Source organism: Falco punctatus (genome assembly GCF_963210335.1).
Source record: "Falco punctatus genome assembly, chromosome: 2".
Lineage (NCBI taxonomy): Eukaryota > Metazoa > Chordata > Aves > Falconiformes > Falconidae > Falco > Falco punctatus.
This window is the reverse complement of record NC_137581.1, coordinates 83,442,529-83,467,640: the sequence shown is the minus strand read 5'-3', so window position 1 is coordinate 83,467,640 and position 25,112 is coordinate 83,442,529. Positions and strand designations below refer to the sequence as shown.

The window sequence follows — 25,112 nt, the reverse complement described above, 5'->3', positions numbered from 1 at the left end:
ATAATAAAGAGAGAAAAGTATACGTCCAGATTAGATCAATCTGCAAGCTGTATATGGCAAGCAAAATTAGAGGCTGGAAAAGCAGATCTAAAGAAAAAAATTTTCAACTGATATGCTTGTCCAAGATGCCTAAGTTTTAATGAACAAGCTATCTAGTAAAGACAGGGACTGTCCCACTTGCTTGTTATTGGTCCCAGATCTTGAATTAGGTTTAGGGTCCAGTTTTATTTCTTAAGAACACACCTTGTTCTTTAGGGGATCTGTAATAGTATTATGAAATGTTGTAAATTTGATCTGGATGTGACAAGATTTATAATCTAGCATCCTGTATCATGGATAAACTGCCACAGTTCTCTTCACTAGTACAGTGAGATGCTGGCAAAGGGGATTAGTGAGTTAAGGGGAGGAACAGAGTTTATTTTCTCCAGAGGAAAAAGGGGTGAACAAATGTGCTGCTGAGATTGGCAATGAAAGCTGTTCTCTGGCCGTGCTGGAGGGGTGGATTAGGTGTTCAGTGGAAGAGCCTTTCTGACCCATAGCGTGCTGTAGCAGAGCAATGGGAGGTTGCCTTGCCTTCCAGCAGGGCACAGGGCATGAGCAAATGCCACAGCACAGCCAAACTAGTTGGAGATGCCAACCACAAGGGACCAAGTCCACCAGCTGCAACACAGAGCAATAAAATTCACATTTAAATTCCTATTGGAAACCATAGCGAGAAGCTATCCCTTCAGCTCACCATACATTCTATGAGCCAACTTGCTTTTCATATGACTGTAACTTGCTGAATGGCTGAAATTTTAATGTGATTGTATTGATGACTTCTGGATCTTCTTTAGAAATTACAACTGTTATGTTGGACCCCTTAGCATGTTTGAAACTGTACCTCTCACCTGGCTTCTCTGGGTTAGCAGATGACTGTGATGCTCTAAACTGAGTATATTCTGCCATCAAATTGTCTGTTTGCCTAACGTTAACCTGTATTTTGAAATTCTGATTCCTTGGAGTTGGCTAAACTAAATAGTTTTGAGTAATTGTTCAGTGTTTCTGTCATAGCAAAATGTTCATTGCATTTGTAGCTCTGTTTGTATAGGAACTGCATTTATAAGCCCTTTTCATGACAGAAAATTCAGCACATACTGTATATCTTTGAGTGACTGTCTTCTAGCTTAGCATCCAGAGCAGAACATTCTTCCCAACTTAGGGTTTTTTCAGCTGATTTCATAGACACATTCTATGAACCTACGGTCTCCTTCTATTCACAGCTCAGTAAATTCTCCTAGAAATTATTTTGTTGAGTTAGAAAGACTTGCTTCACCTTAGCAATTTGTACTAGTTTGACCCTGTATGTGTTACATGTAATTCTGTGTAATGCTTTGGGGTTTTTAAGGCCTTTTTTTTGACTGCATTGTGAGGCTCTGTCTTGAATTCCCAGGGTCATCTTTAATCAGTAGCTAAATAAACAAAGGAAATAAACAAATGAGAAAGAAAACTAACAGACCTTCAACTGAAAAAAAATGGGTTTATAGCTGGACCTTTGTCAAGTCTTACAAATAATAGTTCTGCTCATAAAATACCTTTTTTTTAGTAGGTCATCTGCTCCCATCTTCTTTAAATGCCATTCCTGATGCTTTTGTGATTAATGGGGTAGGGGGTGGTATCTACTTTTCAAAACTGAAGACAACCTGTCTTTATTTCAATTATGATCTTATTAAGTGAGCAGTGATGATTCTGTGTTTGTTTGTTTTAAATCTGCCTCTTAATCCTCATAGCTGAGCTGCTGTGGCATTCAGAGTTACACCAACTGGAGCACCAGCCCTTACTTCTTCAAACACGGCATTCCTACAAGCTGTTGCATGAACTCCAGTGACTGTAATACTCAGGATCTGCGCAATATGACTGTGGCTGCCACTAAAGTAAACCAGAAGGTACCAGTAATGTTGTGCCAGAGGCAATTATTATGAAACCGTCCAGTACACCAGTGGAGCGTATGGCTGCTTACAACTGCATTTCATTTCAAATGGTTGTTTGATAATGTGTATATTGGGCTGGAGTGATGGTATGGGCTTTGCCTCACCCTTGCTTGCAAATTCTTTAAGCCGGACTTTCTCAAATGACCAGGTGCAGCAGCATTTCTGATGAGGAGGGGATTTGTTCCCCTTCCTCACAGCAGAGGTTGAGGTATGGCACTGCATACAGAGACAACACTGGCTAGGCACAGGATGGAGCGTGCCCTTGAGGGTTAGATCTGTCAGTGCTTCTTTGCTTCCCTGTTTGCTCCTGCTGAATGCTGTGGGGTTTTCTTGAGGCCAAAGACATAGCTAGGTGGAGGGAAGGACAGGTTTTACTCTTGCTTATGTTCAAAAAGTAATTTCAGTGCCGGAGCCCAACTGTCATCCCAAACAGAGAAAAACTGGGTAATTAACAACAAGCGTTGTGGTTGGCTGGTACGTTTACAGTGACTCTTAAAATCTTTGAAATTTTGTTGCTGCAAGTATAACACAGCCAAAAACAGGATAGGCTTGGGAAAGCAGGTTGGGAAAACAGGAAGAAAAGGCATAATTGGAGAATAAAAGTACAGAAAACACAAAGAAAGAGAGGAATAAAGAGAAAATAATGCAGCATATTTAGCAGTCACAGCACTGCAGAAATACAGCTCAAGTGCTAGTGCATCATCAGTTTTTATTTTCTCACTTGAGATTTGCAAGAGAGGCAACAGACAAGTTTGTTGGCAAAAGGAATGATATTGTGGCCAAATTACCATGCTAAGTTGCAGCATAGTTTAGTGAGACTTGAGGATTATTTTCTTTTCTGGTTTTGTTTTCAGAGTTGAATTTAAGAAAATAAATGCAAGTCCTGAGTAGGTAACGGGAAATATGGAAATGCCTCTCTGTCTGCTCTTCTTGTCTTTTTCACCTCAGTCACCTCTGAATCGGGAGGTTGGAGTGGTGGCTGAGCACAGCCTCAAACACCTTTCTTTGAAAACTAGTCAAATGGACATTTTCCAACGTGTATTAAAAAAAAAAAGAGACTAGGGGATTATTTTCCATTAAGCCTTTCTTTTTTGTAATAGTTTAATGAGAGCCACTTGTTGCAGACATATGTGGAACATTAGTGACATCTCCCTGTTAAGAAACTCACTCACCACCAGCAAAAGAATCTTGCTGGATTACGGGAGTGTAAAGGAGGACCCACTTCATCCAGTCACACTTTGTGACTTTGCAGGAACTTTCTGTTTTTGCAGAAGTGGAAAGAGGGTGAGAGGCACGGTGGGGTGGATCTAGGGGATATGTAGTACAGCCAGCATCCACTGCAGACAGAGTGCCTCCTGGGCAGCCCACTCTGAGCCCTTGCTTCTGCCCACCTTTCCAGCCAGGAAGCTTTCTGGTGTGACTGGTACTCTATCAGCAGGTCCCACCTTTTCAGTTCGGGATGGCCACTCGCTCCGGACTTTTCGGGGCTGCATAACTGGGCAGGTGGCATTTGCATTCCCAGCAGTGATCCAGTGTTTCCCGAAGTGCCAGGCTTGCTCTGTATGCTCTGCATGCACAGAGAAATCCCTGTCCCCCTGCGAGTTCCTCTTGGCAAAGGATGCCTGCTAAATTGTAGAAAGCGGATGAGGGATGAATGAGCTTGTGCTAGTCCAGGACTAGTAACTCACTTCCACTCATGCTTGCTCCTTGCTTTCCTGTCAAATGCATGCATCACCTGACAGAAAAGGACTGCTAGTTCCTGAGGAAGCAGTTGATTTAATTACTTGATTTAATTACCTAGAGGAAGTTTGGATGTCCTGTGGTACTGTGTCCCATTTTCTGAGATAGCCATTTGTAATCAAATGTCGTAAATATCTTTGTTTAGCGGTTGTGAGATCACAGTTGTCCCAAATGTTTTGAGAAAGATGGGATGTTTCTGAAAGAGGCATGGGAATAAAAAGCAAGCAGGAGGAAATACTGTGTAGACCAGTGCTTTCACTTCAGGTAGCAAGCAAATGTCACTGCCTCTGACCCAAGCCCCTTGCTTGTCTGGGAAACTGGCATTCTGCTCTCTGTGTGTTGGAGAAAAAGGAAGATACATATTGTCTGTGTTGTGGAAGACCTTTGTTACCATTCCTGTATATAAGAATATTTGAAGTACATCTTTTTGGGTGGATCTTGCAAAACTATCAGTAAGGCAAGTTCTTTATGAGCTAATCATTGCTAGCAATTTATGAGAACTAATGATTGAATTATCCAAAGAGGATTAAAGTAATGATCTAATTGCAGGACTAAAAGACAGCATTCCTGGATTTTCTTTGCCAATTCTGCTACAAACTTGCTTAGTGACCTTGGGTAAATCATTTAGTCTCTCTGTCAGTTTTATCTCAGATGGGACTAATACCTAACTTGAAGAGCTGCCATTAGGATTAGCTAATTAATGTTCATATAGTGCTTTTAATCTTCAGAGTTCATTACCAATAAACCTCAAGAATTACTTCTCTCTAAAATCTTAATAAAGGAACAGATGCGTGGAGTCAAGGATGTGCCCACCCAGTGCTTCACATACATCTGTACTGTATATGCAACTCTTGGGTGCTTCTTGCACTCTCCCTTGGTACACAGTAAGGACTGAGCAGTTAAGCTGTATTTTTGCAGTGTACTTCAGGAAAGAGATTATTGTGATTTTGGGAAGCATAGTCTTCAAATGAGGAGAGTGATCAAAACTCTCTCACTTGCATGTTTTTTTAACATGATCTTCTGTCTCCCTCAAATTACCATTGCTGTTAGATGTTGCATCTCTTGAAGGCTGTTGAACAGAACAAATTTCAGAAGAGCTGGGAGAACATTAAGGAATGTCAGACAGAATGAAAATACTGCTTGAGAAATCTAATCTCATTTCATAATACGTAAGACACACACAACTGCGGTTGCTTGATGTGTTAAATAAGCAAGCTTGAATGTGACATACACTGTTGTAAGACATAAATAAGGATTAATATGTATTTCAGAATGTGCTGGTCCTCAGCTACTATTAGGTTTACCACTTCATTACTCTCAGGATTAAATAAAATGTCTTCTGATATTATAAAAGAGGTACAATTCAGTTAATGAATGGCCTGTATCTAACAAAGGACATTGTCCTTTCCTTCTAGCTCTTATTTTTTACAAGCACCTAATGCTCTGAGGTCACATAAAGAGTTCCTACAGTGTTTGCGGAAATGAGGGGTATGTGGATGGAGGGGGAATGTGGAGACACTGCTCTCTTATGGGATGGAAGTCCAAACTGCGAAAGGGAAATCACTGTTACTTTTGCTTTTTCCAACTTCTGATAAAGTGGATGAAGTTATAACATCAAATAAAATGCCTTGGGACTGGCCTTAAGTGGTGAGTGGTGTTGGTCATTTAAGGAAGAATGGCAAAAGGGGCTGAGAGGTAGCTTTGGATTGGGTGCGCAGATGAGTTAGTAATGAAAGAAAAAGTAGATGTCGTCTTCTTTTTCTTCAAGATGTCATCTTTCTTCTTTTCACTTGTTTAGATTCATTTAGGCATCACAAACTAGGAAAGATGATTTCAAATACTTTTTTGAGTGGTAGACTAGGTGAGGGGAGAAATTTGGCAAAAATTGTCATACTGAAGGGGACATCTCAAAAAAGCCTATCCAAGAGAAAGGCAGAAATATATATGAATCTTCTAGCCTCAGTGTGGGCTGTGAATTGAGGCACAATGAAGCACGTCAGCTGATGGAGTCAGGGTCTGAGCTAGAGGTAAAAAATTAGGTTTGGGGAGCAGGACAGGGAATTTATGTCCAAGGGCAAATGAACCAACAAACTTTGTACAAAACCCTTGATAACTTTGCTATAAGGTTTAAAGTACATACTACTCCGTACCTTGCCTGGTGTCCTTTGACAGGCGAAGGCAAGCAGATTGCCTCACTGGACACCTGAAACATGCTTGTATTAAATATATGAAGTATGAGGAAATCAGCATCATGTATTCATCTTTGACACTTGTATTGTACTGTAACATTACCTTATACTGTTACTGGTTTGTTTTCAGGTCAAGGCTATATTAATGTATTTTAAAATAATGCAGACTGGGTTTCTTTAATAAGACCTATAAAAATGAGTGTAACATCACACTTAGCTTTTAAAAAGTACTGAAATACATTTGTTTCTAAGAACTGGTTTTGCCACCATTTCCCATCATCCACTCAGATTTGCTATTAAATAAAAAGGTGACGTTTTCGGAAATTGCCACAAAAATATTGTCTAGCTTAAGCCCATTTTAAATGAGAAATTTGTATGTATGCGTTCATGGGAGGGAAGGTCAATACAAGGAGTGATTATGTTTGTTTTCCAGGGCTGTTATGACTTGGTGACCAGTTTTATGGAGACAAATATGGGAATCATAGCTGGAGTGGCTTTTGGGATTGCATTCTCACAGGTAACTGCATAAATGCTTCCCTTTCCCCCTTTCTTCCCCCCTCTCTTTTTCTGTACCCAGACTTCAAGGAAGGAAGGATTATGGAAAGGGACTGAACTCAGCAAGCTCATTAGTCCTGAGGTCATCTGTTCATTGATTTTCTTTTTTTCAACTTAAATGAATTTTCTCCTTGGGAATATCAGTTACGGTTGAGCTAATGACTAGCTCAAGGAAAACAACTTGTCCCTCCACTGGGTCAAATAGAGGTTAACCCAATAAAACATTGGCTTAAATGGAGCATAAACAGCTAAGAAGACAAATAGCTTATCCACTGTTTGGATAGGCTTCTATCTTCTAAACACTCTTATTTTTTCTTAAAGGAGTCTAGAATTCAAGTAAGAGTATACCTTCAGGCCTCCTTATCCTAGACCTGGAGTCTGGAGGGGTCACCTGGTTTCGGTGACCAATTTTTTTTTTTTTTTTTTCTTTTAGCACTGAACATTGAGCAGAGATCTGGCAAGATCAGGTTATTAAACCAACATCTTGCCTGCACCAAAAGGAGTTTGGCATGGGAGGGACAAGAAGGGAGCTAAGAAGGTGTTTGCTGCTCCCTAATGCTCAGACTGCCTTGACCTAGACATTAGTTAGGAAAACTAAAGGTCTGGTCAGAATCTTCTGATGAAGAAGGGGCAGGAAAACATCTGCATCTTTCAGCGAGATGGTCCTTTGTACTAGTCACTTCGTGTGTGATGACTAGGACTCTCCTGGAAACATGCAGAAATGAGAGGGAGGGAAACATGGGCAATGAAAAAGTGTTTGCAGAATGGTTCAGCAAAACATACAGCGACATGTGTGATGCCTGAACCACTTCTACCTGAGAAGTACTCTCTCTGTGGACAGTACATAGTACAATGGCAAATGTCATATTCAAAACCTGTCATGCAACTTTCATTTGCTTCATTCACAAATATTACAGATCTGGGTCCTGAGGCAACGCTGAAAATACGAATGTATCTGTTGAATGTCTTGTGTTTATCCAGTTGTTGGGAAAAATGAGGTGCTAGGAAAAATTATTTGACTTCTTAAAACTCATTAATTCAGTTAGCAAGTTATAGGTTTACACTGTGCTGCACTGGGAACAAGTGATTTGCCAGTGCTGTTGCCAGTGATGGGCAGGTGAATTAATGGGAGGGCTGTGGTTGCCCTCGTGCCCCTGCTGCCCCATGTGGTCAGCCCATGCTTGGCTGCAAGGTGGCTTAGTTACATCTCTGAGTTTTAATTTGCTCAGCAGTTACAATGGCCTCCAGGTTCTTCAGTGAAACTGTCCCCAAGCCCTGTGGAAAATGGCCACCATGTCCTCTCAGTCAACATATGCACAACTTGAGCAAGACCTAAAACTGTTTGGCCTCAAACCAGCTAACTGCACTGCTTTGGGCATATCTGGAAATCTGATGCCTTGTAGCTTAGGTGTTAGATATGAGAAACCCATGATTTGGCCTGTCAAGCCTTTTCGTGTGGGCGTAAATGTTGGTTCATCATACTGCCAGCCGCCCAGAGCATGTGCGTGAGTGTCAGGTCTTCAGAATCCTGAAGCGGTGAAACCACCAGTCTGGAGCTGTTGGTGCATGGAGCAGGGGGAGTTCACTTTTGTTTTTTTCTTTAATAGGCTACTCTAGTTCTTGGTGAATGGTCACGTTATCTTGATTCTCTTCTCCAACCTTGATTATGACTTGATTGCTGCTATGGGACTCTGAGCTCTTATTTCAGTTTGGTTTCTAGACAGCCAGGCAGTTACAAAGCATCTCATGGAACTATCCAAAAGAAAAACAGATGAGTAGAATTGTACAATTCATATGCTGCTGAGCAGGACCAGTGCTACTTGAAAACCTTTAATCAGCATGTCATACATACAACAGGCAAAGCATCATCTTGTCTTGCCTGAAAATTGTTTGCAGCTGGAAGGGAGACCATTGCAAGAGTGCAGCTGGAATTGTTAGTATTTTGGGATGTGTCTGGATGTTTACTCTAGGTCACCGGTTGTTTGTGAGCTCCATACAACAAGGCAGGCCGGCAGTGCGGGCAGTGCAGGCAGTGTGGCCCCTGCAGCAGGAGCCCTTTGGCACAGGGTGAGATTAGCATGACAGGCTGCAGGCAGCACAGCGGGGAGGGCACTTTGCCACTGCCAGTCCAGGTGAAAACCAAAGTAGATTTTGATGTGGGATTGGCAGCTCGTGCTGCCTGATGGCAGTGTGTGTCCTGCTGCCAGCTGGGGATGCGCCTGCCCCTGCGAATGTGCAAGGCTCTGGCACTCACAGTAGATATCCAGCTGCTTGGGGTGTTTGGGAATGTGTAAAAAGGAGAAGAGAGGGGATGCAGAGGACAAAAATGCAGCTCTCCTGGGGTGTGAAGAATAGAAGGCGGCCAGTTATAATTTACTGCCTAATCTGTTTTGCTGGACCCAATTAGGGACGTTGTTTACAAATTGATTTCAGGTTAACTGTGGCTGGCAGTAATGCCAGGCAGTGCTCCAGCTGTAGGCGAGGTTTCGCCGTTCCTACTGAGAATGGGTTTAATCTAAATAGAAGACAAATTAGATCATGTTGCTCTTCTACAGTAAAGCATGCTCAAGGGCCTTTCCTTCACATGATTTGTTAGGTGTTGACTAGCATGGGGAATGTGCTGATTCCCAGAAATAGGGAAGGTTGATGTAATGGCATTGCACATCTTACAGGCCTGGCACAGACCTCCCAATCAGAGTCAGAGTTTAAAAAAAAACCTGATGTGTTGCTGACATTGTCTGCACTGCTCCTTGGGTTTGAAATAATAACAATAAAATGCAGTTTGATTGTTTTTGGACTCAGATGCCAGTGCTGACTTCCAGCTGGAATAATTTCAGTTTAGCACGTGCTCTTCAGAGCAGCAGAATGATCGCAGTGTTGTGCCCAACAGAGAATAAAATTATGCAAGCAGCATAGATGATGAAGAGTTTTGCCCAGATAAAACTACAGTGTAGGCGTTGGCTTAAGGGATGCAAAAGACAGAGTCTGGAGTGGTTTATAGATTATGGTTGCAGTAGACTCCCTGAGGAGGGGAGTCTCAGGGAAGAGTTAATGCCAAGTTACTCCCTTTGTACTGAAGGACTGGAAGCCAGGAGTTGTCCACGTGCCCAGAACCAGTTGTTGAGCACGCACGGTTCCTGTCATTTGAAGATAAGTTCTCATGCAGCTACAGTCCCTCTCTACAGTGCACATCCACCTGCCCTCTTTGCTGTCAGTGTTAATGTGAGTAGCTCTGCCTGACTGTGGGCGCGGTTCTGGCACAGACATCATCCTTGTCTGCTGCAACTCCTGTCTGAGTATAGAGAGGCTGAGACTTGGCCCCAGCACAGGATTACACACCTCTGTCACCCTTGCACCAGGGTTAGGGAGTGGGTTCCATATCAGGACCCAGTATGCAACTTGAAATCTGATATAAGACTGGGTTCCTTCTAAAAACTGATCACTGTGGATTCAGCATGGAGTTAGGACCTGTGCCAGAGGCATACCATGGCACAGGAGGCTGACTCAGGTAAGCAAAATGTGACGTAGAAAATTGTCTGTCTTCTAAAATAAAACCAGGGAACCTGGATGCTTGGAGATTTTCATTTTCAGAATATGGCAAGGTAAATCATTGAGCTAAAAAAATATTCCTGATGAATAAAAAAAACAGTTTTAGCTTACCTGATCTGCTGATGAATTCTAAGTTAGTTCAACACATTTCTATTTATAGAAATTCTCTCAAAGAATGAGAAATGGTGAAGATTACCAAGACCTGAAATAAAATAGAAATTCAAATTGCAGTTCAGTTTCTCTTCAGTAGAATAAGATGTAATAAATATGTCATGCAGTACAGCTTTCAGTCAATGTTAACTCCTGCAAAATAACTATATTTAAAAAATAGTTATCATGTATATGGTAGGCCAGTAAGATTGATAAGAAGTTGCTCTGGGTGGATTTCAGTGGTCAGAACAGAGATATGCCTGTGATGACTCCTTGAAACCATGGAGAGATGAAGAATTCACACACTGCATTCTGTTGTCTGGAATGAGATTTGGCCAATAGGATGATGTTATAGGAGATGCACCTGAGGGATGTGGGTTTCCCTGTGCTCTAAACCAAAGACTGTCAGTATTTTCAAGTTTCCTGCAGCAAGACCAGAGGTTCCAAGGCAAATCTCAGTTTTCCATGTAATAGCTCAGAAGACTATGATAATCTTAGAAAAAAGGGAAGAATGGGGGAAAGTGAGGAAGAATACAAAACCAGAACCAAGTCTGGCATCTTAGCACTCAAAAAACTAGGACTATAAAATAAAGTAAAAAAACTTAAGAAGTGGATAAAAGTTGAGATGTGCATTTGAGGGACAATGGAAGCGAAGGGAAATGAATGCAACTTCTAGCAAGTAGTTTTTTTGCAGGAATCCTTTTATGCCAGTTCCTCTGTTTTTTCGAAGGAGCTGCAGGGACCTGCTGCACAGGGGCTTCCAACTGTCTGAAGAGCAGAGGTTGCAAGTGATCAAGCAAATGCAGAGAGCTGAGGGGGGTGGAGAGCGCTCGTTTGTGGTTCGCAGACTGGGAGCCTCTAACCAGATTTAAATGCAGTGGACTGTAGTTATGACTGTAATGAGCACCATGAGGAAAATTCAGCAGCTTAATACAGTATTGCCTCTTCTTGGCTGCACGAGGGACAGTGCTCTTGTGGTTAAACGTGGAAGTCTGCACGCCTTGGAAAATACATGTTTTTATATGTGTTCAAAGTACTTTTAAGGTACTTTAGCTCTGCTATATCCTGGTAATAGCTGGAAGTGCTGTGTGAAATGTGTATGCAGTGGCATTATTCTTGAAATTTTGAAACAGAGAAGTTTAATGCTATGGTACTGTAACCACTTAAATGCATAAACCAGCATACATTCAGAGCCAAGAACTAATGTGGGCCAAAGACCAGAAAGTTACATTCATGTGTAGCCTGACATTCATCTTACAAGTAACTTGAATAAATCAAAACATTGCCACATGCCTGCAAATGCTACAAAGCTTAGATGCACTGATTAATTAGAGTTACTGCCTGTGTAAAACAGAAGAATCTCTAATTAAATGTGTCTGGGGAGGCCTGCTACAGCTGTAGGGGGAAAGAAAAGCCCATGGCTCCCTATTTGTACGGGCTGCAGCATCTTTCCCCTTGTAAATCTGATACAGGCAGATTGTGGTCGGGAGCAATACTAGATAACTCATGGCACAGGCTTCAAAAAAAAGAAAAGGCTGAATGTATGCACATTGTTGGCCATTGTAGGATGAGGGAGGAACTGACTTGGGTCTGGGCCGCAGTTTGCTCAGTGAAAATAATTGTGAAGTTCATTGTAACGAAAAATGCAGCAAGGCAGAGAAGGAGCTTCTCAGACCAGCAGAGGAAGGTGAGAAAAGACTGAAAGTTACCACAAACACAAAAGCAATAGCGAAGCGGGTAGGACAGGGCCACCCAGAGGCACTTACTCTGTTCTGCCTGTCGATGCACAGAGAAATACATACTGTTCTCCAAAATGGAGATCATGGAAATCTCATTCTCTAATACAGAACTGAGCTAAAGAAACATCACACAAGTCAGCAGTGGGAGTGTTGAAGCCTCTCCAGTAAACCTGCAGAATGTGGTGGGGTTTCAGCAACACTTTCTAAACTGCCAGATTGATAAAATCATCCTCCCAGTGACTGGAGTATTTAAGCGTGGAAATCCAAAGCCCAGCCAGGCAATGCTGGCATCCTCATCATCACTGGCCCACGGACTCCTGGGTGAGGGCATGAGCATTCCAGCTACCAAATAAGTTTCCTGTTTGAACACCCATCTAGAGAACTTTAGTAGAAGAGACAACAAGATGGCTAAAATGTCTTCTTGGTATCAAGTGAGATTTTCAAAGCTGAAGAGGGTATTCAGTGCCCACATCTCTTCTGGCAGCTGAAAATACAGCCCCTGAACCCTAGTAGCTTAGGTTTTTATTGGAGGTTGGTCAGGTGTTTTCTGTGCCCCATATCTAGTTATAACCAAGGCAGTATCATCCTTTGTATTTGGTGCCAGAATTGGGGAGATCCTGTTGGGGACAGTGGGGTTCAGCCTGCTTTTAAAGGTGCCTCTGTACCCTTTTGAGATGCCCAGAACAGTTCTGGTGGACACTGAAACAGGAGAGGGATAAAATTTCTGTCAAATAGAGCATGGCCTGACCAGGAATGTGACATCTCAGAGGCAGAAAACAGTTTATCTGGATTTGAGGTACCCTGGCTTGGTCTTGCTCTGGGCTGATGCCAGCTCAAATCAAGCAATTGGCTGGTAGAGAAGATGTGTATTTTGATGATGATCGCGTTAATGGGGGGCACTGACTGTCGAGAGGAAAGGACATGCAATCCCAAGCGTGAAATAGAAGGAGCCGGTTTGGGCGAGCAGCCAGCCAGGAGCTATCTGCGCGTGCTCTGTGGGATCTGAGGGAGCTTGGCTGCTGCTGAAAGGTTGTGATCCCCCTTCTTAAGCACCACTCCCTTGCGATGCACGCTGCCCGCAGCAGGAGATGGGCAGAGGTGACCCCACGGGCAGGGGCGAGCCAGCTGGAGCAGCTGTGACAGCGCTCGCTTGGAGCCCGGTCCTGGGAAGGCTGGTCCATCTGCAGGGACAGCCCTCTCACCTCACCCCCGTAGGCAGGGATGAGCTGTAGCAATCTGGATATGCTCATAAGTTAATTAATTGACCGATCCAAATGAGAAAAGCGAGGTTGAATTATTTATAGTATATTAACACTGTTGGCATATGCAGGAAACGTTAACAAACTGCAATAGGCAAAACGCTGAAATGACTGAGTGCTTATTGACGAGTGGAAGCCAGGGATCTGTTTTCAATAATCTGAGTGACAGCCAAGGGAATAGTGAAAGACTTTTTTTTTATTTATTTCCAGATTTATAACACTCATTTCTCCAGTGCTGCATCGTATGTAAAGAAAGCATAACAGCTCTGGGGCATTAGGAGGCTTTTCCCCAGCACGCTGGTAACAAAGTTAAGGGGGCTGCCAGCTTGTGGTGGTGGTGGGTGGTGGTGAGGGACCCATGTGGACCTCATGAGTGAAGCTCAGCTGGTAGTGTGCTGACTGATACCCCCCACCGGTTTACCCATCCACGTCTGACTTGGCCAGGCAATGACAACAGGATTGAAAAGTAGCAAAAAGGCATGCTGCCTGTTAAATAAAGATATTCTGATAAAAATCAAGAAGATCCAATGAAGAAAGACAGGAGGCTTTAATGCTGGTTTTCTGATTAGAGCAGTCCCTAAAACGGGGCATAACTATGTTGTGCATAGTAACTCCAGAACATGAAGTCTTTGCTTACCATGGCCTCTCCTTTGCTCTGCATTCATTTAATTTAACTTAAATTCTATTCTTCTTCTATTTTTTCTGGAACAGTTGATCGGGATGCTGCTGGCATGCTGTCTGTCCCGGTTTATTACTGCTAACCAGTACGAGATGGTGTAACAAGGTGAGCTTTCCCCGCTTTCTGTGCAACGTGCCGTGTACACCCGGGTACATGGTTGTGGCTGTGCTGCTTCTGCTGAACATGGCGGGCAAGTTTTAGATGCTTAGCGTGTTCGTTGAGAATTTAGTCTTCCCACAGGATTCTTTGCTTTGGGTTTTTCATCCCAATATGCTGTCTGGTGGGAAAAGAAGGGGGCAATGGCCTGTTGAATGTTTTGTCATTTCAGTTTTGTTCTTGAAAAGAGAGGACAACATAACTGCCATGAACGCTGTTATCAGCCGAAGCAACCCACTTGTCTTTTTTTTTTATCCCCCGTTCTCTAGGTCTTTCAGGAGTGTGAAGTCCAGAGCCTGTCTGAAGATCAGGAGCTGCAGAATTGGAGAAAGACTAAAATGAATGTTATAGCACACACTGTCTCTCGCACGCACGCACACCCACACCCCCACAAGCAAGCACGTGCGCGCGCACACTCGCACCCCACCTCCCGAACTCTGTCCCATGCGTAGTGTACCATTCTGTGAAGTACCGCGGTGCCACCAAGAGCAGCCGAGTCCCCTCGGCCTCCAGACCCAGACCCCATCCCCGCGGCTCGGTGTAGGACGGCACCGTATGTATGTTCTTGGTCACACAGTAGTTGCATCGTAAGTTAACAAAGGTAATTCATTAACAGCATTGATTGGGCTGTGCATGTAGTGACTGGAGGGCATAATTAGCCTTTCACCATGGTTAATAAGTGTTGCACACTTTCATATAAACCGGTATATGAAATATATATTCTTTTGGGTTTATCTTAATTTCTTGTTTTGTTTATTGCTTTACTAAGATTTTCATCCTTTCCCCCTTCCCCACGCCTGCCCCCCTTCCCCAAAAACAAAGGAATCAGTAACATAACATAAAGATACTTGAAAATGATGTTAAAATGTTGTGCTTGAAGGGAACCATTATTCCTGATGTTCTTCTACATCTTTGATTCTTACTCAGTGTTGTATGCCTAGTGCGTATCCCGATAGGCTTTGTCTAGTGCATTTTGCCTCTGAACCTGATCCTGTGTAATACTGTTATTAAGCTGTGTTGTTGCTTACTGTGAAGGCAGGAATTTTGCTTCCTTTATTTTTATTAGGTAGTTATGAACTAATTGAACTGTGCTGTACTGCGGCCTTCCTACTTTTTTCCTGTTCTTTTTCTTTTTTTTTTTTTTTTTGCATTGAGGTTGCAGCCACCAAATACATTGTTGAATCAAATCAAAATAAAAACACACACACAAAAAAAATCACAAAAAAAAAAAACAGGCATATGAAATATTTTTGGGGGAAAGCAAAAGTTTAAAACCTTTTTAAAAAAATAGGACTTTTTTAATAATGCCTCTGTCTAGCATGCCAACGAGAATGCATTGATATTGTGAGTATTTGTGATATACGTATTAATAAATGGAACCATTACAGATTTCTAGCTGCTTCCTTTTTGTTCCTTAGTCATAGAAAAACTCTTCCAAGGGGGGAAGTGAACATGAAATACAAGTGCATAGCTTGGAGTGACATGTCTTTATGCATATTTTAACAACTAACTTGCTTGTGACAGAAAAATGTTACTACCCTGGCAAAAAAAGAGAAAGAGCTGGAATCGTTTCAAATCTCCTAGAAAAACCTTCCACAGCTGGTTTCTCCACGTGACAAACACATACCCTCTGCTTTGCAATTTTTCTTCCTGTGACTGATAAGTCTGCAATATTTAATTATCCCATCCTCAGCACTGTGTGTGATTCTGGCACTAAGCATTTCTCTCTGGTTGTGATGAGGGTGGGGAGAAGAGAGATTTGGGGAGGAATGCGTCTTTGCTGCATTCGTGGAAAGGCAGATACTTACCTCTTTCTCATTTAATACCTGAAATGTTGAAGATCTGATGGAAAGCCCATGAAAGTTTAAAACTGGAAGTTTGGGACCAAGCCTTTACACTAGCAACACGGACAGAGAAGACTCGAGGAGGGACGCCTTGTAGCCTCCTGGCTGTGGAGGAGCTGCACAGCGCCTGTGTCCACACAGCCCGTACAGCCGCCAGAGTCCATCCATCAGTGCCATCCACCCAGTTACGTGGTGTCTCCAGCATCAGCCCTCGATGGACATTTGAGTGGTGCTGGTGCGGTCAGTGTGCTGTCACACACAACTATAAAAAGGGCTTGCAGCCACACGGGCAAAAACCTGTTGGTATGTGCCAAGGCGGCAGGTCTTAAAAACCCTGGTGGCATCTTTGGTTTTATTCAGAGCCTGCTTCCAAAGCAGGAAAGAGAATCAACTTTTTTATTAATCTACAAATAGAGATTTGTAAATAAGGGAAGAGGAAGCTGGTCCACAAATTTAAATCTGCCTGCAATAAAGCATCTGCTGTGAGGGAGCGGGCCATCTTTAAACATAGAGAACAGCAATACAGGTCCTGCATAAATACTGTGCAGTTTGTGTGTACTTTTCTGGGGACAAAGCCACTCGGCACAGGTTGCAGCACTCACATTTGCAGTCCCTTCTGAGGGCTTAAAAAATTGCAGCTGCTCACTCGGTTGCTGGGGCTACGCCATGCTGGAGTGATGCCCTTCTCCCGCAGGCTCAGGAAGTTCGCAGGGGGATATTTTTCCACACCAGAAAGAACTGGCCCACCAGCCGCCCCAGTTTCCCTTCCCTATTCATCCCTGGGCAGGTCTCCCCTGCCCCACAGAGGGGAGGGAGGGGGACAAGGCTGCTGCCTCCTCCCTCAGGAGCCACCAATGACCTTCCAGAGTGGAAAAGCACCAGCCTTTACTCTGACATTTTTCTTTTTTTTTTTTTTTTTTCTCTTTTTCCTGAAAGAAAGAGTTGTTTGTGCCAAGAGCTGTTTCTTTTGAAGATGCTGATGTTGGATGATGGGTCAGTGGGCCCCCAAACTGCTTCAGCTTGCTCATCCCCATTCAGTAAAGCATGTGCTCACCTTTAAGGTGTAAGCATTGAATTAAGTCTACTCAGCAAAGCCCTTCAGTGTGTGCTCAACTGCTTCTGTCAGCCCAGCAGCAGTCCTGCTTGTATGGGGTGGGTGTTTTGACTGGGCTCTCGAAAGCTTCCATGGAGTGGATCAGGCTGGTGAAGGATCCACCCAGGGCATCCCCAGCGAAATCCCCCTGGCTCAGGCTGGGGCCACACAGCCGCTCTGGCAGGGAGGGCTGCAGGAGCTGGCACTGTGGCATCCCCTTCCCCAGGCACAGCATTGCTGCACTTACATTCCTCTGTCCTGGAGGGAGAAGTGTGGCAATGGAAAGGAAACAAAGCCAGAGCTGCTGAGTGTGCATTAACGTCAGCTGAGCAGAGATGTGCAGGATTTTCCCTCCAGAGGTGAAGCTATCACAGGGTACCAGGGGGGCTTTGCCTCAGGGGCTGAGGTCCACCTTCTGGCATGAACTGAATCGGTGGTGGAGGGAGCCAGCTCCTGCTGCACTGGGCTGGCTTGGGCTGCGTGATCCCTCCCCGGGCAAACTGCACTCACTGCAATCACCAGACCCAAGCTGGGCAAAAGAAGGTTGGGCAGGTTTGGGAGTCAAAATGGGTGATGGGGCAACTGGATGAGTCCCAAGAGGGGTGGGAGGAATGGGGCATGACTGGTGGATGAGGAGAGTGGGAGATAGAGCAGGACCCTGGGAGGAGGAAGAAAGGGCATTGCGACCACCTCGTTTGGTCCCGGTGAGCTGCTAGCTTGGTTTGGCTGCAGGGTGGACCACCGGCCTTAGCTGGCACATGCACCCCATCCTGAGCTGCCTCCCAGGGCTTGCTTCTGCTGAGGAGGACAGCCTCGAGCACTGCCAAGAGGACAGTATGTTGCTGTGGAGGTGATTTTTCACCGTAGTGTTAAACAGTGGCTCAAGGAGCAGGCGGCCGTGCTGGAGGACCTTGCTGGCTGCTGCCATCCCTACACGTCCCCAGTAGCATCGCTACGGCGGAGACTGGCTTTGCGGGACTGCTTATGGGACTTCAGCCTGTTGCTTCTTGGAGGAGCCAGTGCAGGGGCTAAAATGATTTTGTCTTCTGTGGCTCTTTCCCTCGACTTTAATGGCTCTTTACTGTTTAAGATAATTTTAAGATTAGCAAATCAATTGGCTGCCAGCCAAGCCCCGTGCATAAAATATTTGGCATCCAACTGGAGGGGCAGGATTGATCAGGATGTCGGACTCCTAGGCAGGCTGAGTTAGGGCTGCTTCAGTATGAACCTGTGTAACAAAAATAGAAATCTTCATGACTTGGCATACAAATGACACTTCTGCTTTTTTGTAAGTAAAAGCATTTTGCCCCCCAAACATGTAAAATCTGCTCGACTTTCTGCAAGCTGCTTTTACCAGCTTGGCCTAATTTTGGAGAAAAAAAGCTGTTGCTTTTGCCTTTTGCTTGTCATTGCACCTGTTCCTGTTGCAGCCAGGAAACGTTTTATTGAAAGGACGTTTCATTTTTGTCCGGCATGACTGGAGATACTTGGTACATGCAAGCTCATTAAAAGCAAGCCATGCTGAAGCAGCATCTCCTCAAGCTCTGGAGTCTGTTCTGCTCCATGGTAACTGCAGTGTGGCTATTTTTGGTCTCTGCTGAAGCTATCTATAGGTGACGCTGAGTATTTATTTTAGATTGCAGTCGGGTTTTGTAATTGATAACTGGGCTGTGTATATACACACACATATATAACATCCCTGGTGCACTGTATGACAGTGTAACTCCTAATGTGAGGTACATTCCCAGTGTAACTACTAAATCACCAGAATGCTATTTTTTATTCACCTTAACAGTATCTTGGCCAAGGCTTTCAGAAGCGGGAGATTTTGGGCAACCCCCTGGAGGCATTTCCAAAATGCTCTAGCTTTCATAAAGTGCCGAGCAACGTACCTTTTGGGAATCCAGCCCTATCAAAACCTCCCAGGACACTCAGAAATGAAAAGTTGGTTTTGAAGGCCCTATTATTCATCCAAGTAGAAAACATATTTTTTTAAATTGCAATGATTTCCAGAGGGGGAAGTAAGGACAGTTTTCTGGCTTGCATGGAAGCCATGGCTTGTGTGGTTTATCTTCTTGGGTAGAGAATCAGAAAACCTGATGTGAGAGAAGGCTGATGCCCAGTAGGAGAACTGTGAGGCTGGGATAGGGGGAGAAAAAAGAGCAAAAAATATATAAACTTCTTTTTTTTTCAGGCAAAATGCTTTGAAATGGGAAGTATTTCAACCTGATCATGTGTCCAACACGGTGGCGCAGCAATCTCCAGCTCCAAGATGAGCAGGCTCAGTAGCTCAGGCCCACAGCAGGGAGGTCTGTGGTCTGGTCCAGAGAGAATGTTGCCTGCCAGGACACCTCTTATGTCCTCCTGATGGTGACAGCAGCCTTTTGTGGGAGTCTGCAGGTGTCAGACTGCTAGAAACTACTGTGGTGCACATGCAAGGAAATTCATGGCCAGCATCAATCCCTGGCACTACTTGAGGCTTTGCAGGAGCAGTTTGACACTGGTAGGTCCCTACTATGGCTCCCGTGGGCTTACCGTGCTTCTGCGGGATTTACCTTTAATTTCGCGTTTGAAAGTTATTGCTTGCTCATAAGAACCGGTTAGTGCTTACGTTGATTATTTGGTATCTTCAGCCCTGTAGTTGTTTGTAATTAAAAGCAAACAAAAAATTGCCCAGAATTTTCATCATCCTGGAGTTCAGTGTGACCCAAATGTCAGATGAATGAGCCCTTCTACCAAGTACAGGAACCGGTACACTTAGGCCGTGGGTTACGGCTGTGTGCTACTCCGTTTACCTTCTTGCAGCCCTGGTACTTGCGGGGCCAGGGACTGTCTCCTCCCTGCGGGCAAGGTGGAACTCAGCCCTGCAGGGAACCAGTCCGAGCCCTGTGCACTCCCTCTGCCGCACCGGCACAAGGAGCCTGCCAAAATCAGTGCCGTGCCTTGTGGAGTGTGGAAAACAGGTCCCCGCCTGCCGTGTGGAAGCATGAGGCAGCGTGAAGGTATGAGGCTCAGAAATCCCTGGCCGGCACCACAGCAAGCTCGAGTGCTGAACTGAGCGTAGTAGACTGGCGTAGTCCACTGGTCCTTGGAATGGTGGGGTGTCTGCCCGATGCTTACCAGGATAACCTAGATGCTCCCTTCTTGTTTGGCCTATGCTTTTTAGATGCTACTATGTGAAAGGGAAATCAAAAAGCCAATCAGAATCATCTCTATGAGACCCATTTAATAAAGAAGTTATTGGCAATTAGCACGGTTTTTTATAAAAAAGTAATTAGCCCTCCTGCCCTGAGAATTAATGAATGCTTTTCATTACACCCCAAGGGGTAGTCAACCCAATAATAATCCACTTCAGATGAATGTTGTTTTAAAACAATGTTGTTTGACAACGCGAGCAGCGGGATGGTCACAAACAGGAGGCAATCCTACTCTGGTAAACACTGGAGCTGGTTGCTTCAGAATGAAAGGCCATTAATAATTTGCTTGCGTTATTGCAATAGACTTGATTTCTTACTCATTAAGGAGGTGAAGCAAAGCATACAAAAAGCCTAGTGCCTCGTTTGTCCCTGGGTGCAAAGCTTAGGAAGCCAATGGAGGTGCGCTAGTGCTGGCTGCTACCTTTTGCTCAATGTGTCCATACAGCTTGACAGGGTGGAACATGTGGTGGTGGAATTTGGCTCGTGGTTGTCTGGACACGGTGATTTTACTGTCTGAGAGCTGTTTGGCAGCTGAGCGGCGGAGGGCTGGGTGTCCCTGCTGCCTTCCCTTCACTGCTAAACCCATTGGCACCGCAGGGAACAGCACCAGGTGACAGCAGCCCTTCCCCATTGCTCCTATTTGATTGTTGGCATTTTCAGCGAGATTTTTCAGCATTGGTACAAATGCAAAAATCAAGTTGACTTCTCAGTTCAGTGGCTGGCCTGCTCTGACAGCCCATCCATGGTCATCACGGCTGCCTGGTTCTCCTCAAGGTGGTAAGCCTGGTGCAGGCTAGTACTCTCTGTCAGGGGAGAGCCCTCACAGACTAAGCAGAAGAAACAGCAATTCCCTTTCCCCTGCCCTGGGAGCACCCGTGCTGCTCCCTGGGACAGTGCTCCCCTCTGGACCCAGGTGTGGCCCCTGCTTAGCCCGGATCTGGTGGGGACCCAGGCTGCCTACCAGGGGGCTGCTGGCGTTGCATCCTGCACTTCAGGCTTCAAAAGCTTCCCCATTACATTTATGAACCTGATGATTCAAGCGAAGAGCTGAATCCTCCCCTCCAAGCTGGGCTGCCAAATTAGGAAGAAGGGGTCCAGGATGAAGCTGGGGAGCTTGGCCCTCAGGGCATTCTCCCTGTGGAAAGACAGCAGGTCATGGGAGGTCTAATTGAGGGGGCCAGCAGCAAATTTACGTGTTGCAGGTAAGATCTTCCTTGCCCACTTCTCCCACTGCCATCATACACTTATTTGCTAGGGAGCCCATTCCCACTCCAAGTCAAAAAGACACCTCCAGCCTCTTCTCCTTTCCAGGCCCCTCTGTGCTCTCCTGGGAGCAGGGACCTTCCACCCCATGGTGGGGACAAGGGCTGCTGGGAGATGATGCTGCAGCCACAGGGGCATCATGTGAGCGCTGGAGGCAAGCATGGCAGCCAGCTCTGGAGCCAACACAAACTTTAATAGCCAGCTGTACCAAACGCCTCTGCAGTGGCTGTGGCTCCACTGCTGCTCCATGCTGTGTGCAGCAAGATAAAACATTCAGATGAGTAGTAAACGTTAATGATTGCTTAGCTTGCACCGTGGTACTGCCTGGAGGCAATAGTGCAGTATCAGAGCACCGTCTCACTGGATATGTCAAGGAAATACAGTCATGCCGTGGAGCTAAGGCTGTCGGTGTAAGGATAGGAACAAACAGGGGCAGAAAATAAGAAGAGAATTAGGCAGTGTGGAGGCGATCGGGATCAGTGCAATGAGCACAGGGCTGCACTACAGTTGCTTTAGGCAGTCTTGATTTTGGCATTTCATAGATTATGGATGCCTAATTTTGCATCTGTAAGCTTCTTTGAGCATGTATTTGTTCGGATGTAATTACTTAACTTTAAAAAAAGGGACATCGGGAAAAATATTTTTTTCATGTGGAACCATAACCATCCTCTGAGGTACCACACAGAGCACCTGCCCCCTGGGGAGGCTGATTCCCATGCTGTGTCATGATTTTAATATAAAGGGAAAGAAAAGGTCCCTCAGTTTAATATTCACTGGAGTTTTATTCCTCAATTTTTGCTGGAAGGGTTGGCAGACAAGGCGGGGGGGAATAATTGTTTTCAGTTTAGAAGTTTTCAGAAGTTCAACTGACTGTAATTAGATTTGAAACTTGAATTAGTGATCACTTAACTACCACATTTAAAGTATCTGGGCTCAAGGATTACGTTTTTTATATATTTTGATGATATAATGATATTTAAAAATAATGTATTTGCAGTTTTCACTTCTTAGAGAGTTGCCTCTTTTTTTTGGTTGATTTTTGCTTTTTTCAACAAATAAAATGGGTAAAGATTTGGTGTGATCTTACCACAGAACCAAGGAAGATCAGGGCTCGATAGGCCTCCTATGGATTGATACAGCATGGTGGAGTCTGTATTTTCCATCATTCATTTTCTTGCAATATCAGGAAAGGACAATTTTGCAGGAATGGTTGAAGCTTGGAGAGGAAAGTATCCTTTAATGCCATCATAGCCACAGTGCCAAGAAACAGTAGCTGCTAATATCTGCAGCTAGGACAGGTCAGACTCTTAAGACATAAAGGCAGCTCCATGCTCAAAAACAAGTGGAGTTACAGGGTGAGTATGTTTTGGTCCAGTAGGAGCTGTGACCCTGTACACAGGTGCACTTACTGAAGTGGGAGATGCTCATAAACACTCCCTATAAATTACCTGCCCTGCAAAATTCCCATTTATACAGTATTTAAGGAACCTATCCCAGACAGGCACAGCAAACGTGAAGTCTGGACAGCTATTACCTACAGGCTACCCCTCACCAGCCCCTGGGCCAGGTCTGTCAGCCCCTGGCAGCCTGTGAGGTAGTCACTGTCCTTCCCAGGATGCTGCCACTGCCGTGGGGCTGCACATCCAGCACCTCCTCTTCGCCCTGGCTCCCTGCCTGGATGGCTTTGCCAGGCTTCCTGAGGACAGCTGTGCACAGCAGCAGTTCAAGAGCAAAGGCTGGCAGAGCAAGGAGATGGACAGCTTTGCTCATTTTTTGCATTTTATCCCAAGTCTTTGAGTAAGTCTTGAGGTGAATGTGATGTGCCTAACTTTCCCTAATAGGAAGGGATGTAGTAACGGTAGGGTGGGAAATACACAGAAATGCAGGCTGCCACTGGAGTAAGGAGCTCAGATTCTTCCAGCTACAGAGTTGCAGTCTCCCTTTAAAAAAGAAAAGAAACAAAAAAGAAAAAAAAACCCAAAACCCAACCCTGAAATTGCAGTGATTTCTGAACCTGAACTGTTCTTCTGCTGATTTTATTATTTCCTAGTAGATCAACTGATGCTTGGTTAAATAATGTCAAATGCAGCTCTCTTTGTATGACTGAGATGATTAATAATAGCTCTTTTCTGGAGTCAAACCATGTTTCTGCAAAAGGCACTGAAATTCCAGCCCAAACAAGCACCACGTACCTGGTTCAGATCAGGGCAGCGGCTGCAGCAGCAGTACCGCAGGGCAAGCCATGGGCTCCAGCCCCTAGTCCCTGATGGCCACACTCTTGCTTTCCCCCTGAGCAGCCTGCAGCCGGATGCTCAAAGAATGGTTGTGTTAAAAATGAATGCTGGAAATGCCATGAACTATTCTTCTTGGCCTGAGGTGGCACAGCAGTGTGACAGTCCGGTATAAGGTCGAAGCTCAACCTGTCCAGCCAGCAGTCAGATCAGCGCCAACATTCTCGCTGCGTTGCTGCCTGCAATGAACTTGCCTGTAGCGCTGCAGGTGTTTGCACACAGCTGCTTGTCCCAGCAGAGTTTCAAACGCTGGACACCCTGCGTAGTTACAATAGACAGGAGGGAATTTTTACCTGGGACACAAATGCGCTGTTGTGTTTGCCACTGGCTTATTCCCAGAGTGGACAAACTGTGGCTGTTACTGTTCCTCAGCCTCCCTTTCTCTCTTGCCAACCGGTGTCTTGCATTTGAGAATAATTGGAGCCCCTTTTCTTTGTAAGCAGAGTAAGTTTTCCAAGGGCGTGCTAGTTCTCTGCTTGTGGTCTTGTGCTTGTGGAAGGTGTGCTGTGTGCGTACATGTCCAAAAACTCACAGCAAACTCTGTCAGCTCTCCAGGGAAAAAATAAGCTGCTTTTAAGATATGGATCGCAGCAAGGCACTGTATGTAGTGCGTTCCTACTGCCGGCAGAAGGCAAGGACAGGTTTAGCAGGTAAGGAGGCCTTTTCCATCTGTAGGGCCTCATTCATCTTCTGGCGAGGCCGCGTTGCTGGGCTGTGTCAAAGGGCAGCTGTGCATAGCACAGTGTAATCAACACCCCTCTTCACCAGGCTGAGCTGCTCCCCTGGGCACCGACATGCCAGGGAGCTGCCAACCAATGTCCAGAGAAGGCTCAAGTCCCCATCCCCTGTCCCCCCCACCAGGCATGTCCATCCCTTCCCTGGCAAACACAGGCTGGTGGAGAGCAGGGCTTCACCTGGCAGCGTTATGGGGTTCCAGCACCCAAAAGACATTTGGAAATTCAGCCCTTCTGTGGTGAGTCCACCAAAATGGCGTGGGGGCAAACAGCAAAGGGCCTGGCTTTTCTGCCATGCTGGAGTTGACATTCCAGTCTAGTTGATCAAATCAGAGTCATGCTGTGGAGGACACAATCACAGGCCCAGGTGCAGGGGTCTAGAAGAGAGGTGTTTCCCAGCCCTGGCAGTCCCTTCCAGCCCCATGTTGGTACTGACGGTGCAATTTTCAACACCACGTGGAAAGACCAAGGTTTTTGGGTTTTATCCCCCAGTTAGCATTCTCAGCATTTTGATTCCTTGAGAAAGATGCACACGTGTGCCACCTGGGGAAGGTACTAGTGAGGAGGCACATCTCTGCATCTAAGGAACTGTCTCAAGACAGCCTAACAACCAAGGGCTGATTGACTAAACTGGTAGCAGCCTAATAGGCTGGCTTGTAAAATCTTTAAAGCAGTAGATGGGCACAATACACCGGTCCCTCATG

General features: G+C 45.1%; 2 protein-coding genes across 2 annotated transcripts in view; both read left to right on the top strand.

Annotated features, from left to right (window-relative positions):
• The window catches only part of TSPAN7 (tetraspanin 7), a 103,711-nt gene extending 88,336 nt beyond the window's left edge, over window positions 1–15,375 (top strand). Inside the window, exons 5-8 of the mRNA XM_080374349.1 lie at window positions 1,770–1,925; window positions 6,333–6,416; window positions 13,863–13,935; window positions 14,256–15,375. Coding sequence (XP_080230475.1) covers window positions 1,770–1,925; window positions 6,333–6,416; window positions 13,863–13,931 — 309 coding nt within the window. The 3' untranslated portion in view covers window positions 13,932–13,935; window positions 14,256–15,375. The remainder of the gene's footprint in view (window positions 1–1,769; window positions 1,926–6,332; window positions 6,417–13,862; window positions 13,936–14,255) is intronic.
• Window positions 15,376–15,490: 115 nt separating this feature from the next.
• The window catches only part of MID1IP1 (MID1 interacting protein 1), a gene marked incomplete at its 3' end in the record, with an annotated part of 34,138 nt that continues 24,516 nt past the window's right edge, over window positions 15,491–25,112 (top strand). The window contains exon 1 of the mRNA XM_080374345.1: window positions 15,491–25,112. This exon is cut by the window's right edge and continues 22,419 nt beyond it.